The sequence below is a fragment of the Ranitomeya imitator genome, chromosome 5 (assembly GCF_032444005.1).
Source record: "Ranitomeya imitator isolate aRanImi1 chromosome 5, aRanImi1.pri, whole genome shotgun sequence".
NCBI lineage: Eukaryota > Metazoa > Chordata > Amphibia > Anura > Dendrobatidae > Ranitomeya > Ranitomeya imitator.
Window position 1 is genome coordinate 535,398,017 of NC_091286.1, and position 15,166 is coordinate 535,413,182.

Below are 15,166 nucleotides of genomic sequence, written 5' to 3' on the forward strand. Positions count from 1 at the left end.
CTCCTCTGTTATTGGGGTTCAGTAACGTCAGCTGATCCCCAGCTGTGTATCCGGCAACGTGTCATGCGACCGCCACGCTGGCACAACTAAAATGTAAGGGGACCTGTCCCCCCCCCCCCTAGGCGTTTGTTACTGAAAGAGCCACCATGTGCAGCACTAATACTGCACAAGGGAAAGGTCGCTCTTGAAATTATGCTCCTTGCAAACGCTGAACTACACACTCATGTAATGTGTCCCCTCACACCGTCCAACCGTCCCGGAGGTGGGACTTTCCTTTGTAATGTGACGCAGCACAGCCATCATTGCTACCCCCTTGGCACCGTGCGCTGCCTCCTTAGCGTTGTTTGATTCCGTCATGGACCCTGCGCTGTTATGTTATCCCTTGGCCATGCACAGTTTGCGCTGCCCGTCCTCTGACATCATTTGTTGTCATCCTGGCTGCGCCTGTGCGTCCACGCTGCCCGAAATCACACCTCGCAGTGTCGTCTAATGTGATCCCACAGTGGGCCTGGTATCCATGGCCATGCGCAGTGCATATACTAGCCTCTCACTCCCCTTCTTCACGCTTCTTCAGACTAGGCGGCGTCAGCTGATCCCTAATAGCATGCCACGGCCGTGACGCCGCACAGTCTGAAGAAGCAGGAAGGAGGTGAGTGAGAGGCGATGATATGCACTGCGCATGCCCATGGATCCCTGGCACGCAGTGGGACTACATTAGATGACACTGCAAGGTTGGATCTCGGGCAGCTTGGACGCACAGGCACTGCCAGCCTGACACCTACATGATGTCAGAAGACGGGCACCGCTAACTGTGCATGGCCAAGGGATAACATTACAGTGCGGGCTCCGTGACAGAACCAAACAACGTTGAGGAGGTGGTGCCCGGCACCAAGGGGGTTGGAATGACGGCTGTGCTGTGTCACATTACAAAGGAAAGTCCCACTTCCGGGATGGTTTGACGGTGTGAGGGGACACATTATATGAGTGTGTACTTCAGCGTTTGCAAGGAGCATAATTTTCGGAGCCACCATTTTCCATGTGCAGTATTACTGCTGTACAAGATGGCTCTTTCAGCAACAAATGCCTGGGGGGGGGGGTTAAAGGTTCCCTTTCAACTTGCTCCACTGCAGGCTTCGGCCTACACTCTGCTCCTCTTTGATTCCCTGGGTTTCAACACTGTCAGTTGCCACCTGGAAGTGTTGTCTACACAGAAAAAACACTAGGTGATGTGTCAGTGGGGTTCAGCACCGCCAGCTGTTCCCCTGCTGTGTAGTCGGCAACGTGTCCAGCACAAGCCACGCTGGCACAACAGAACAAAAGCTGCCACCAGTGCAGGCTTCGGCCTACACTCTGCTCCTCTCCTCCTCCTGCTGACCCTGGGCTCAAACACCGCTAGTTTTTGCCCGGAAGTGCTAGCTGCACAGAGAAAAACACCAGCCAATGTGTTAGTGGGGTTCAGCAACGCCAGCTGTTCCCCTGCTGTGTAGCCGGCAACGTGACCTGCAAACGCCATGCAGGCACAGGAACTGAAATTAAAAGGGAACCTGGCCCCACCCCCCCAGGTGTTTCTATGTATAACAGCCACCTAGTACAGCAGTACTGCTGCATTTGTACAAGGTGGCTGACTTTTTCTCCTTGCCCACGTGGAACTCAACACGTACAAAATGTGTCTCATTGAGACCATTCCACTGTCCCTGAGGTGTGACTTTCCTTTGTAATGATACGCAGCACCCCCCTTGGTAGCGTTTCCAGTCTTTTGTCATCATGGTTAGCTGGCTGCGCCTGTGCATCCGCCCTGCTAGAAACAACGCCCCTCGTTGTCATATTTATTTTGTCAGCGAGGGTGTGGTTTATGGGCACGAGCAGTGCATATGTTCGCCTGTCTTAACTCATCTCCTTCCGCCTTCTTCAGACTGTGCGGCCTCCTGGCCGTGGTAGGCGATAAGGGATCAGCTGAGGCCGCCCAGTCTGGAGCAGGTGTAAGGACATGTGTAAGCGGCAAACCTATTTACTGCACAAGGCCACGAATCCCAGCCACGCAGTGTGATTTTTTGAAAACACACTGTGGGTCTGGGATTCATGTCCATCGCTAACCGCAACGGCCGACATGAAATGAGGTCAGAAGACAGGAAGCGCTCACAGCGCATGGCCAAGGGATCACAATAGCGCAGACTCCTGTACAGCAAATAACAACGCTCAGGAATCTGCGCCCAGTACCTAGGTGCAAATTTTGACACCTGTGCTGCGTCTCGTTAAAAAGACAAGTCACGCCTCCACAACTGTTTGACAGTATAATGGGCTAAATAGTGTACGTGTTTTAGTCAGCGTGTGCAAGGAGCAAAACAAATAGAGCAACCTTTTACTTGTGCAGCATTAATGCTGCAGAAGGAGTGGCTCTTGTACTTTGTAACACCTGAGGGGGGGTTAAAGGTAACCTTTGAAATTGGTTCAACTAGGCTTCGGCCTACACTCTGCTCCTCTCCTCCTCCAGCTGACCCTGGGCTCTAACAACGCTAGTTTTTGCCCGGAAATGCTAGCTGCACAGAGAAAAACACCAGCCAATGTGTTAGTGGTGTTCAGCACCGCCAGCTGTTCCCCTGCTGTGTAGTCGGCAACGTGTCCAGCACAAGCCACGCTGGCACAACAGAACAAAAGCTGCCACCAGTGCAGGCTTCGGCCTACACTTTGCTCCTCTCCTCCTCCTGCTGACCCTGGGCTCAAACAACGCCAGTTTCTGCCCGGACATGCTAGCTGCACAGAGAAAAACACCAGCCAATGTGTTAGTGGGGTTCAGCACCGCCAGCTGTTCCCCCGCTGTGTAGCCGGCATCGTGTCCAGCACAAGCCACGCTGGCACAACCGACCAAAAGCTGCCACCAGTGCAGGCTTCGGCCTACACTTTGCTCCTCTCCTCCTCCTCCTGCTGACCCTGGGCTCAAACACCGCTAGTTTTTGCCCGGAAGTGCTAGCTGCACAGAGAAAAACACCAGCCAATGTGTTAGTGGGGTTCAGCAACGCCAGCTGTTCCCCTGCTGTGTAGCCGGCAACGTGACCTGCAAACGCCATGCAGGCACAGGAACTGAAATTGAAGGGAGCCTGCCCCCCACCCACAGGTGTTTCTATGTATATCAGCCACCTTGTACAGCAGTACTGCTGCATTTGTACAAGGTGGCTGACTTTTTCTCCTTGCCCACGTGGAACTCAACACGTACAAAATGTGTCTCATTAGAGACCATTACAATGTCCCTGAGGTGTGACTTTCCTTTGTAATGACACGCAGCACCACCCTTGTTAGCGCTGCCCGTCTTTTGACATCATTGGTTAGCTGGCTGCGCCTGTGCATCTCCCCTGCTCGAAACAACGGCCCTCGGTGTCTTATTTTTTTGGACAGCGAGGGTGTGATTGATGGGCATGTGCAGTGCATATGTTTGCCTGTGTTCACTCATCTCCTTCCGCCTTCTTCAGACTGGGTGTCCTCATGGCCGCGGCAGGCGATAAGGGATCAGATGAGGCCGCCCAGTCTGAAGCAGGTGTAAGGACATGTGTGAGCGGCAAACATATTTAGTGCACCAGGGCACGAATCCCAGCACCGCAGTGTGATTTTTTAAAAACACACTGTGGGTCTGGGATTCATGTCCATCGCTAACCGCAACGGCCAACATGAAATGAGGTCATAAGACAGGAAGCGCTCACAGCGCATGGCCAAAGGATCACAAGAGCGCAGACTCCTGTACAGCAACTAACAACGCTCAGGAAGCTGCGCCCATGCAAAAAGGTGTTGTTTTCGACACCTGTGCTGCTTTTCTTTAAAAAGACAAGTCACGCCTCCACTACTGATTAACAGTATAATGGGCTAAATAGTCTACGTGTTGCATTCAGCTTGTGCAAGTAGAAAAATTAATAGAGCAACCTTTTACTTGTGCAGCATTAATGCTGCAGAAGGAGTGGCTCTTGTACTTTGTAACACCTGAGGGGGGGTTAAAGGTAACCTTTGAAATTGGTTCAACTAGGCTTCGGCCTACACTCTGCTCCTCTCCTCCTCCAGCTGACCCTGGGCTCTAACAACGCTAGTTTTTGCCCGGAAATGCTAGCTGCACAGAGAAAAACACCAGCCAATGTGTTAGTGGTGTTCAGCACCGCCAGCTGTTCCCCCGCTGTGTAGCCGGCATCGTGTCCAGCACAAGCCACGCTGGCACAACCGACCAAAAGCTGCCACCAGTGCAGGCTTCGGCCTACACTTTGCTCCTCTCCTCCTCCTGCTGACCCTGGGCTAAAACAACGCCAGTTTCTGCCCGGACATGCTAGCTGCACAGAGAAAAACACCAGCCAATGTGTTAGTGGGGTTCAGCACCGCCAGCTGTTCCTCTGCTGTGTAGTCGGCATCGTGTCCAGCACAAGCCACGCTGGCACAACTGACCAAAAGCTGCCACCAGTGCAGGCTTCGGCCTACACTTTGCTCCTCTCCTCCTCCTGCTGACCCTGGGCTAAAACAACGCCAGTTTCTGCCCGGACATGCTAGCTGCACAGAGAAAAACACCAGCCAATGTGTTAGTGGGGTTCAGCACCGCCAGCTGTTCCCCTGCTGTGCAGCTTGCAACGTGACCTGCAAACGCCACGCAGGCACATGAACTGAAATTGAAGGGAGCCTGGCCCCCACCCCCAGGTGTTTATATGTATAACAGCCACCTTGTACAGCAGTACTGCTGCATTTGTACAAGGTGGCTGATGTTTTCTCCTTGCCCACGTGGAACTCAACACGTACAAAATGTGTCTCTTTGAGACCATTCCACTGTCCCTGAGGTGTGACTTTCCTTTCTAATGATACGCAGCACCCCCCTTGGTAGCGCTTCCCGTCTTCTGACATCATTGGTTGGCTACTTGCGCCTGTTCGTCCGCCCTGCCTGAATAAAATGCTCCTCGTTGTCTTAATTATTTTGACTGCGAGGGTGTGATTGATGGGCACGAGCAGTGCATATCTTCGCCTGTCTTAACTCATCTCCTTCCGCCTTCTTCAGACTGTGCAGCCTCATGGCCGCGGCATGCGAGAAGGGATCAGCAGAGGCCGCCCAGTCTGAAGCAGGTGTAAGGACGTGTGTGAGCGGCCAAAATATTTACTGCTCAAGGCCACGAATCCCAGCACCGCAGTGTGGCTTTATGAAAAGACACTGTGGGTCTGGGATTTATGGCCATCGTTAACCGCACCGGCCAACATGAAATGATGTCATAAGATGGGCAGCGCTAACAGGGCATTGCCAAGGGATAACACAAGAGCGCAGACTCCTGTACAGCAAATAACAACGCTCAGGAAGCTGCGCCAAGCACCAAGGCGTTATTTTGGACACCTGTGCTGCGTCTCATCAAAAAACCAAGTCACGCATCCACTACAGTTTGACTGTAGAATGGGGTAAATTGTGTATGTCTTTCATTCAGCGTGTGCAAGTAGACAAATTAATAGAGCAACCTTTCACTTGTGCAGCATTAATACTGCACAAGGTGTGTCTCTTGTACTTTGTAACACCTGAGGGGGGGGTTAAAGGTTTCCTTTGAAATTGGTTCAACTAGGCTTCGGCCTACACTCTGCTCCTCTCCTCCTCCTCCTGCTTCAACACGGGCTCTAACATCGCTAGTTTTTGCCCGCAAGTGCTAGCTGCACAGAGAAAAACACACGCCATTGTGTTAGTGGGGTTCAGCAACGCCAGCTGTTCCCCCAGTGTGTAGCCGGCAAAGTGTCCTGCAAACGCAACGCAGACACAAAGCTGCCTCCAGTGCAGGCTTCGGCCTACACTCATCTCCCCCTGCTTACCCTTTGCTCCAACACCGCTAGTTGGGGCTCTAGGAAGACAATCTTTAATAGGCAAGGCAACGCATCTGGGTTCCAGCACCGCCAGCTGGTTCTCGGCAGTGTTCTTGTCACAGGTACTCCCTCGTGCCAAGCCTGGTTTCAGCACCGTCAGCTGTTTCCGGGTTGTGTCAAGCTCACTGAGACACCTATGCTTGCCTCGTCGTGGTGCGGTCGGGTTAGCCAACTCCAGGGTGCCTCCAGTTTAGGAGCTTCCTATGTGGGCTGCGTGAACTGGTAGTCAAGGCTGGTTCTGTAGTGCCAGTAGGCCCAGCTCCCCCTGTAGGACTGTTGGGGTTCGGTAACTGCGGCTGCCTCGCGGCCTAGCTGTTCTCTCCTCTCCTGTGGGCCTTCGGGTCCACCACCTGGTTCCAGCACCGTCAGCTGGTTCCGGGCCGAGCCTTTGGCTTAGGTGCCTCCTCCTGGGTATCCGAGTTCCGCCAACGCCAGGCGGTCCTTGGTAGTGCTTTTAAGCGCGGGCACCTACAGCTTAGTAACCGGGTTCCAGCACCGTCAGCTGGTCCTCGGTCGTGCCATTGGCTCTTGCACACTGGGGCAACGCATCCGGGTTCCAGCACCGCCAGCTGGTTCTCGGCAGTGTTCTTGTCACAGGTACTCCCTCGTGCCAAGCCTGGTTTCAGCACCGTCAGCTGTTTCCGGGTTGTGTCAACTTCACTGAGACGCCTATGCTTGCCCCGTCGTGGTGCGGTCGAGTTAGCCAACTCCAGGGTGCCTCCAGTTTAGGAGCTTCCTATGTGGGCTGCGTGAACTGGTAGTCAAGGCTGGTTCTGTAGTGCCAGTAGGCCCAGCTCCCCCTGTAGGACTGTTGGGGTTCGGTAACTGCGGCTGCCTCGCGGCCTAGCTGTTCTCTCCTCTCCTGTGGGCCTTCGGGTCCACCACCTGGTTCCAGCACCGTCAGCTGGTTCCGGGCCGAGCCTTTGGCTTAGGTGCCTCCTCCTGGGTATCCGAGTTCCGCCAACGCCAGGCGGTCCTTGGTAGTGCTTTTAAGCGCGGGCACCTACAGCTTAGTAACCGGGTTCCAGCACCGTCAGCTGGTCCTCGGTCGTGCCATTGGCTCTTGCACACTGGGGCAACGCATCCGGGTTCCAGCACCGCCAGCTGGTTCTCGGCAGTGTTCTTGTCACAGGTACTCCCTCGTGCCAAGCCTGGTTTCAGCACCGTCAGCTGTTTCCGGGTTGTGTCAACTTCACTGAGACGCCTATGCTTGCCCCGTCGTGGTGCGGTCGAGTTAGCCAACTCCAGGGTGCCTCCAGTTTAGGAGCTTCCTATGTGGGCTGCGTGAACTGGTAGTCAAGGCTGGTTCTGTAGTGCCAGTAGGCCCAGCTCCCCCTGTAGGACTGTTGGGGTTCGGAAACTGCGGCTGCCTCGCGGCCTAGCTGTTCTCTCCTCTCCTGTGGGCCTTCGGGTCCACCACCTGGTTCCAGCACCGTCAGCTGGTTCCGGGCCGAGTCTTTGGCTTAGGTGCCTCCTCCTGGGTATCCGAGTTCCGCCAACGCCAGGCGGTCCTTGGTAGTGCTTTTAAGCGCGGGCACCTACAGCTTAGTAACCGGGTTCCAGCACCGTCAGCTGGTCCTCGGTCGTGCCATTGGCTCTTGCACACTGGGGCAACGCATCCGGGTTCCAGCACCGCCAGCTGGTTCTCGGCAGTGTTCTTGTCACAGGTACTCCCTCGTGCCAAGCCTGGTTTCAGCACCGTCAGCTGTTTCCGGGTTGTGTCAACTTCACTGAGACGCCTATGCTTGCCCCGTCGTGGTGCGGTCGAGTTAGCCAACTCCAGGGTGCCTCCAGTTTAGGAGCTTCCTATGTGGGCTGAGTGAACTGGTAGTCAAGGCTGGTTCTGTAGTGCCAGTAGGCCCAGCTCCCCCTGTAGGACTGTTGGGGTTCGGTAACTGCGGCTGCCTCGCGGCCTAGCTGTTCTCTCCTCTCCTGTGGGCCTTCGGGTCCACCACCTGGTTCCAGCACCGTCAGCTGGTTCTCGGCAGTGTCTTTTGCTCTTGTACCTTCTGCTCCCCATCCTGGTTCCAGTACCGTCAGCTGGTTCCGGGCAGAGCCTTTGGCTTAGGTGCCTCCTTCTGGGTATCCAAGTTCCACCAATGTCAGGTGGTCCTTGGTAGTGCTTTCAGGCACGGGTACCTCCTGCTTAGTAACCGGGTTCCAGTAACGTCAGCTGGTCCTTGGTAGTTCCATTGGCTCTTGGACATTCGGCTACCCATCCGGGTTCCAGTACCGTCAGCTGGTTCTCGGCAGTGTCTTTTGCTCTTGTACCTTCTGCTCCCCATCCTGGTTCCAGTAACGTCAGCTGGTTCCGGGCAGAGCCTTTGGCTTAGGTGCCTCCTTCTGGGTATCCGAGTTCCGCCAACGTCAGGCGGTCCTTGGTAGTGCTTTTTAGCACGGGTACCTCCTGCTTAGTAACCGGGTTCCAGTAACGTCAGCTGGTCCTCGGTAGTTCCATAGGCTCTTGAACCTTCGGGTAGCCATCCGAGTTCCAGTTCCATCAGCTGGTTCTTGGCATTTTCTCAGCCTTCTTGTACCTTCTGCTACATTTCCAAGTTGAAGACCCTAACGTCGACAACCCGGAAGACCACCCCGATGACGACGACCCGGAAGACCACCCCGATGACGACGACGACGACGGCGGAGACGACGACGGCGGAGACGACGACGGCGGAGATGACGACACTGGAGACGACGACCCTGGAGACGACAACATGGAAGACCGAGAAGCAGAAGAACAAGAGGCTGCAGAACAAAGAGCAGAAGAACATTAAGCATAAGACTTAATATCAGAGCAAAAGATATTATCTAAATTATATGCAGAAGAAGACTAAGCAGTGTATGGGGGTGAGTCCGTTCCTCCTCGTGGTGCCCCTGGATAAAGCCTGATGCTGCAGGCCAAACTGAACGCGGACAAATGTAACTTTTGTGACTGGCAGAACGGAAGGTGTAATCTTCCAACTTTTATAGATAACAACTACGGGAATGCCTGTCACAAATGAGAATATGATGAAGAAGTAGAATAGGAAGAATAATAACAGTGGAATAAAAAGAATATGTAGAATAGGAAGAATAATAATAGTTTTAGAAAATGAATATGAAGAATGTAATAAAAAAAAAAAATAGGTAGAAGATGAAGAAGAAGATGAATAAGGTGAAGAAGTTGATGTCAAAGATGCTGATGATGATGAAGATGAAAGTGTGGGAAAAGAAAAAAAAAAAAAGAAAAAAAAGAAGGGGAAGGGCGTGGAATAGTGAAACATCAATATCTGACAAAATAAAAAAAAATTTACATAGTCAATATCTTTTTCAATCCGAACGTCTTTAAAAAAAAAAAAAAATACATGCTATTCTATTTGATTGGACTAATCCTCATTGCCTTTAATGTCTCCGCCACCTCCCCCATACATCCTACATTATTCTTAGTTGTTTTCCTTCATGTAGAATGAACCTACAAGGAAAGAAAGGGTTTATTTTAATTCCGATATTTTGGTCCCATTGACTTGCATTGGGATCGGGTATCGGTATCGGCGATATCCGATATTTTTTGAATACCGGCCGATCCAAACCGATACTTTCCGATATCGGAAGGTATCGCTCAACACTATTTATCATGCTTTTTTCCAAAAAGGAAACTTCATAGGCGCATGTTGTTCATTTGATTGATTAAGACAACGTAAAAGAGGTGAAAGGTTGAACTATTTGTTGGGAAATTAAAAAAAAAAAAAATCAATGGAGCCAAATACAACTTTCCCAAACAATTCCACTTTGCATACTGACTCAAAAGCGCTCTGCGAAGATTCATTGGATGAAGTTTGTACTATAAGTGCTCCCACTCTAGAGGAGGATTCCAGTTTCTTTGGTTACCCCCTCATAAGCATCTGTCATAAGTGGGTTTATGGGTTATTGAGATCAAAGCCTAGGGGTATTTGATCACTGCCTGCACCCCCTGCTCTGAAAAGATAATTGAAGCAAGTTATCTGATGAAGAGCTTACATGAAGCAAGTATGCAGGGTAATTAACCGGTAGTTGTCAGTGTTGGATAACCATTTGGGCCAGCAGATGTGCCCCTGCATGCCTCCACTGGTACATAGGTGCTCAACCCAAAGGTGTCAGCGTTGTCACTTAAGGTACCTTCACACATAACGATATTGTTAACGATATCATTGCTATTTGTGACGTAGCAACGATATCGTTAATGAAATCGTTATGTGTGACAGCGACCAACGATCAGGCCCCTGCTGGGAGATCGTTGGTCGCTGAATAAAGTCCAGAACTTTATTTCGTCGCTGGACTCCCTGGAGACATCGCTGGATCGGCGTGTGTGACACCGATCCAGCGATGTCTTCACTGGTAACCAGGGTAAACATCGGGTAACTAAGCGCAGGGCCGCGCTTAGTAACCCGATGTTTACCCTGGTTACCATGCTAAAAGTAAAAAAAACAAACACTAGATACTTACCTACAGCCGTCTGTCCTCCAGCGCTGTGCTCTGCTCTCCTCCTGCACTGGCTGTGAGCCGGAAAGCAGAGCGGTGACGTCACTGCTCTGCTTTCCGGCTCACAGCCAGTACAGGAGGAGAGCAGAGAAGCAGAGCGCAGCGCTGGAGGACAGACGGCTGTAGGTAAGTATCTAGTGTTTGTTTTTTTTTACTTTTAGCATGGTAACCAGGGTAAACATCGGGTTACTAAGCGCGGCCCTGCGCTTAGTTACCCGATGTTTACCCTGGTTACCGGCATCGTTGGTCGCTGGAGAGCGGTCTGTGTGACAGCTCTCCAGCGACCAAACAGCGACGCTGCAGCGATCCGAATCGTTGTCGGTATCGCTGCAGCGTCGCATAATGTGAAGGGGCCTTTAGTGCACTCAGTTCTTCTTGTCTGTACTGCATACAGGACAAGTTAAATATTTTAAGGTATTTTTGTACTCTAATTCTAGGTTTACAAAATCCATGGATATATCTATGATTGGGGAGGAAATATAACTCACAGCAGAAGTGAGAGCTAAAGCGGGATTAGACCTGAATTTATTCGGACCTCAAAAGGCGGAGACCCTTAACATGTCATTAAGGAATGTCAATATTAGGCACCAGGAGAAGCAACAAGTATTGCAAATCTACCACAAAATGAGTACCAAGTACCCACAGACCACTATATCACAGATACCATAAAATCAATAAAGTTTATTGAAAACCAATTAAAACTTGTACATAATACCATGTGAGTTTTGTCAAAGAGAATTAATCAAGATTCCATGAGCCGCGGAAATATCACATCTAACCATGTCATATTGAGCATTGAAGTACACTATAATAAATAAGTATAACTCCCATATAAGATTCCCAAAAACATCCTTTAAGGTAATTGCATATATATTGTTCCCGGATGATGAGAATGCAGTATATAGTATAGTAATCAGATACTGTGAGTGGATCAATGCTTACCCATGGTTGTGTGCCGCTGCCCAGGAACGCCCCTAGGGGTAAGCATTGATCCACTCACAGTATCTGATTACTATACTATATACTGCATTCTCATCATCCGGGAACAATATATATGCAATTACCTTAAAGGATGTTTTTGGGAATCTTATATGGGAGTTATACTTATTTATTATAGTGTACTTCAATGCTCAATATGACATGGTTAGATGTGATATTTCCGCGGCTCATGGAATCTTGATTAATTCTCTTTGACAAAACTCACATGGTATTATGCACAAGTTTTAATTGGTTTTCAATAAACTTTATTGATTTTATGGTATTTGTGATATAGTGGTCTGTGAGTACTTGGTACTCATTTTGTGGTAGCTATATGGTTTTGTCCACTAATTTTTACTAGGTTGGTTACTATTGATAGAGAAGCAAGTACAAGAATGCTTCTGGCTAAGATTAGCTATTTCTGCATTTTGAATCTGTATCTTGAAGTATTGCAGATCTGTCCATATTTCCCTTGGCTTTCTCCTCCACCAGAAGCGTTCACGAATCTAAGTCACAAGAGAAGTCTGTATTTTATTCCATTTATTTTATACCGTTTTGCCTGTATGAATGTGTTTCATCATTTATAACCTGTTTTAAGCACTGTACACTTTTTGTAGATCAAATAATAAATGTTATACATATCTCCCTCCAGTAGGGAAAATTGCTTGGTCAGGTTATCTTGTAGCCAGAGTGCAAGTAGTGAACTGCTCAGGAGCTTGGAAAAGCTGGGTGTGCACTAGCATATTGGATGCAGGTATCTCTCTGGTAGTGGTACCAGCCTAATGTTTGGCATGGATGTGCGGACCATCTGAGGGGTGCGCTTAGCTCATAGATGGCCAAGTTGTCGAGTGAGTGGGAAGTGTAGCCCCCCTTTATGGTCGCATCCGAGGCATGTTAAGTCATAAGCAAGTGGTGTTCATATGTTCGTCACAGCACCAATCCTTCTTTTGTAACTTATCCATCAAACCATAAACCATGCGCCCTCTTGACAAGGCAACGCTCAACTGTCTGCTATAAAAAAAAATGAAGATTACAAATCTGAATTTTTTTTTTTTTTTTTGGAGAAAAAAAGCCAAAGATCTTCACATTGTCCATTTTGTGTAATTTTGCTTTCTTTATACACTACCGTATCTGATGTTTATGGGTCTAAAACATTGTTGTTTCCAGTAGTTATCAATTACATTCCACAAACTGCTGGGAGGGAGGACATTGAATACATGCTGAGGTCTAGTTCAGGAATGCAGCAGACATTGGGTAGCATGGTTGTTCACGTTATTCTTGCAGCAGTAACACATTTGCCAATAGTCCCAATTTTGCTGCGACAGCCTAGTAAACTATAAAAGGAGCAGGTTCAGCAAAACTAATGGAAAAAGTTGGCATTTTGAAGGCATTCCTGGGTGTCTAGGAAGCATTCCTAAGGGTATGGCTTAAAGGTCCCAAATTGTGAGCTTTGAACGTGGACAGGTATGCAATAAAGTTGCGAGTGTGAATTCAGGTAGAGCTAACAATTGCTTTCATGGTACTTCCTAAGCTTAAAGAAGTTTTCCACTTTAAGAAAAGTGCCCCCACCCCAAAAAAAAAAAAAAAGATTGACTGCAGTGGTGAGGTCACATCAACCAATCACTGAGCTCAGTGGCTCTGCTGATGTCAATGGGCCGCTGACCTTCCAGGTTGGCTGCAGCGGTAAAGTGGGTAATCAACAGGACATTACCACTGCAGCCAAAGCACAAGCTAGAACAGCAGCAGACAAGCAGGCTCTGGACCAAGGAAGAACTAGCAGTATCAGACTTTATGCTACACGTATGCAATCATTTGGGGACCACTTATATTAAAATAGTTAACCTCTTCAAATTGAAAAAAAAAACAAACAAACAAGAAAACATTTCCTAACATGACAATAAATCTGGGTGCACATATTGGAGTGTGACCCATACATGAGAGTGTAACATTTTGTGCAGAAATATATTCAAATTACTTGCCTCCAGAGTTAAGATATCGTTTTCCACTGCGCACCACCGGGTACTTGTCAGCTAATCTTTTATCAGGCCATATCAATCCCTCGGCAGCAAATACAACCTTATGGTTTGATTGCTGAAAGTTTCTAAGTAATTCTTCTGGGCCGCCAGCAAAGATAACATCGTAACTGAAGGAAAAATCATTGCGACAAGGTTAAAAAAATACCAGTTACTAAGAATTAAAATTGGTTGATAATACTGTATTTGATTTGTTAAAAAAATTAATGGTATCAAAAAAGCACATCCTTTGTGCCTTCAAATGGGAATATCAAGGACTATTTTATTTTTTTCCTATGGGCTTAAGAACTTACCTGCCTGCACCGATCTCGGCCATCACCGAGTGCTGCAATTAATATAATCTTATAGTCCACAAAATATGGAAATTCCCAACACCTTCAGTTTTAAACGTGCACTAAAAAAACTCATTTCTTTAGACTGGCCTATCATCTCGCATATCTTTTCCTAAATTTTGCCCAAAATCTGGTGCCTCGTATCATCTGTTCACACACACTCCATGGACTTAATAGCACTGTGTATCTGTACTTGCACACGTACTGGCTGGTGACCGGTTCATGCGGCTTTGAGTACTCAATTTATTATATTACTAAATTAATTATATTTATGGCTGGACAGTACAAGACAAGTACATACCATTTAACATTTGTGCCTCCACCAATTCCTCATAGATTGTAAGCTTGTGAGCAGGATCCTCACTCCCCTTGGTAGGTGTTGAATTATGTGTTACTCTAATGTTGGATATTATTTGTTCACATTCAATATATATTCGCCAACATATTCCACACCATAAAGTGCTGTGGAAATAATAGGCACTTTTTCAATACCAGTTACTAAAAAGCATGGAAGTCTATATTAATTTCCATGCCCGAAACCAACAGTAGGCTAAAATAAAAACCAGACTCCAAAGTTGTGTCAATATCTTTTGAATGAGTCTTCCTAATCTTTAGTTCAGCCATTTCATATAGTTAAAAAGGACCTATCAAGTCTAAAAAGGCATATACAAAATTTGACAGAATGCAGCATTAAAAAAAAAAATAAAATTTGTGAATGATTCCACTAAAACTCATCAAGAGAATGCCAAGAGTGTGCAAAGCAGTCATCAAAACAAAAAGGTGGCATCTTTGAAGAACATATTTTCAGTTGTTTAACACTTTTTTTGTTAAATACCGGTATATAATTCCACATGTGTTAATTCATAGTTTTGATGCCTTCAGTGTGAATTTACAATTTTCATAGTCATGAAAATACAGAAAAATTTTTAAATGAGAAGGTGTGTCCAAACTTTTGGTCTGTATATATAAATATATTGGAGGAAATAAGTATTTGATTCGCTGCTGATTTTGTAAGTTTGCTAATTTTACAGGTAGGTTAATTTTAACATTGAGGGATAGAACAGCAAAAATAAAATCCAGAAAATCACATTGTATAAATTATATAACTTTATTAGCATTTTGCAGTGAGAAATAAGTATCTGATCCCCTACCAACCATTAACACTTCTGGCTCCTACAGACCAGTTAGACGCGCCAATCAACTCGTTACCTGCATTAACCCCTTAATCCCATATGACGTACTATCCCGTCCAGGTGACCTGGGACTTAATTCCCATGGACGGGATAGTACGTCATATGCGATCGGCCGCGCTCACGGGGGGAGCGCGGCCGATCGCGGCCGGGTGTCAGCTGCCTATCGCAGCTGACATCCGGCACTATGTGCCAGGAGCGGTCACGGACCGCTCCCGGCACATTAACCCCCGGCACACCGCGATCAAAGATGATCGCGGTGTGCCGGCGGTGCAGGGAAGCA

The 15,166-nt window shown here is 48.3% G+C and overlaps 1 protein-coding gene across 2 annotated transcripts in view; it reads right to left on the reverse strand.

Moving 5' to 3' along the window:
* PLOD2 (procollagen-lysine,2-oxoglutarate 5-dioxygenase 2) overlaps window positions 1–15,166 on the reverse strand; it is a 267,967-nt gene that overhangs the window by 134,532 nt on the left and 118,269 nt on the right. For both annotated transcript variants that reach the window (XM_069727592.1, XM_069727591.1), the window contains exon 4: window positions 13,308–13,471. In XM_069727592.1, the coding sequence (XP_069583693.1) occupies window positions 13,308–13,471 (164 nt within the window). The remainder of the gene's footprint in view (window positions 1–13,307; window positions 13,472–15,166) is intronic.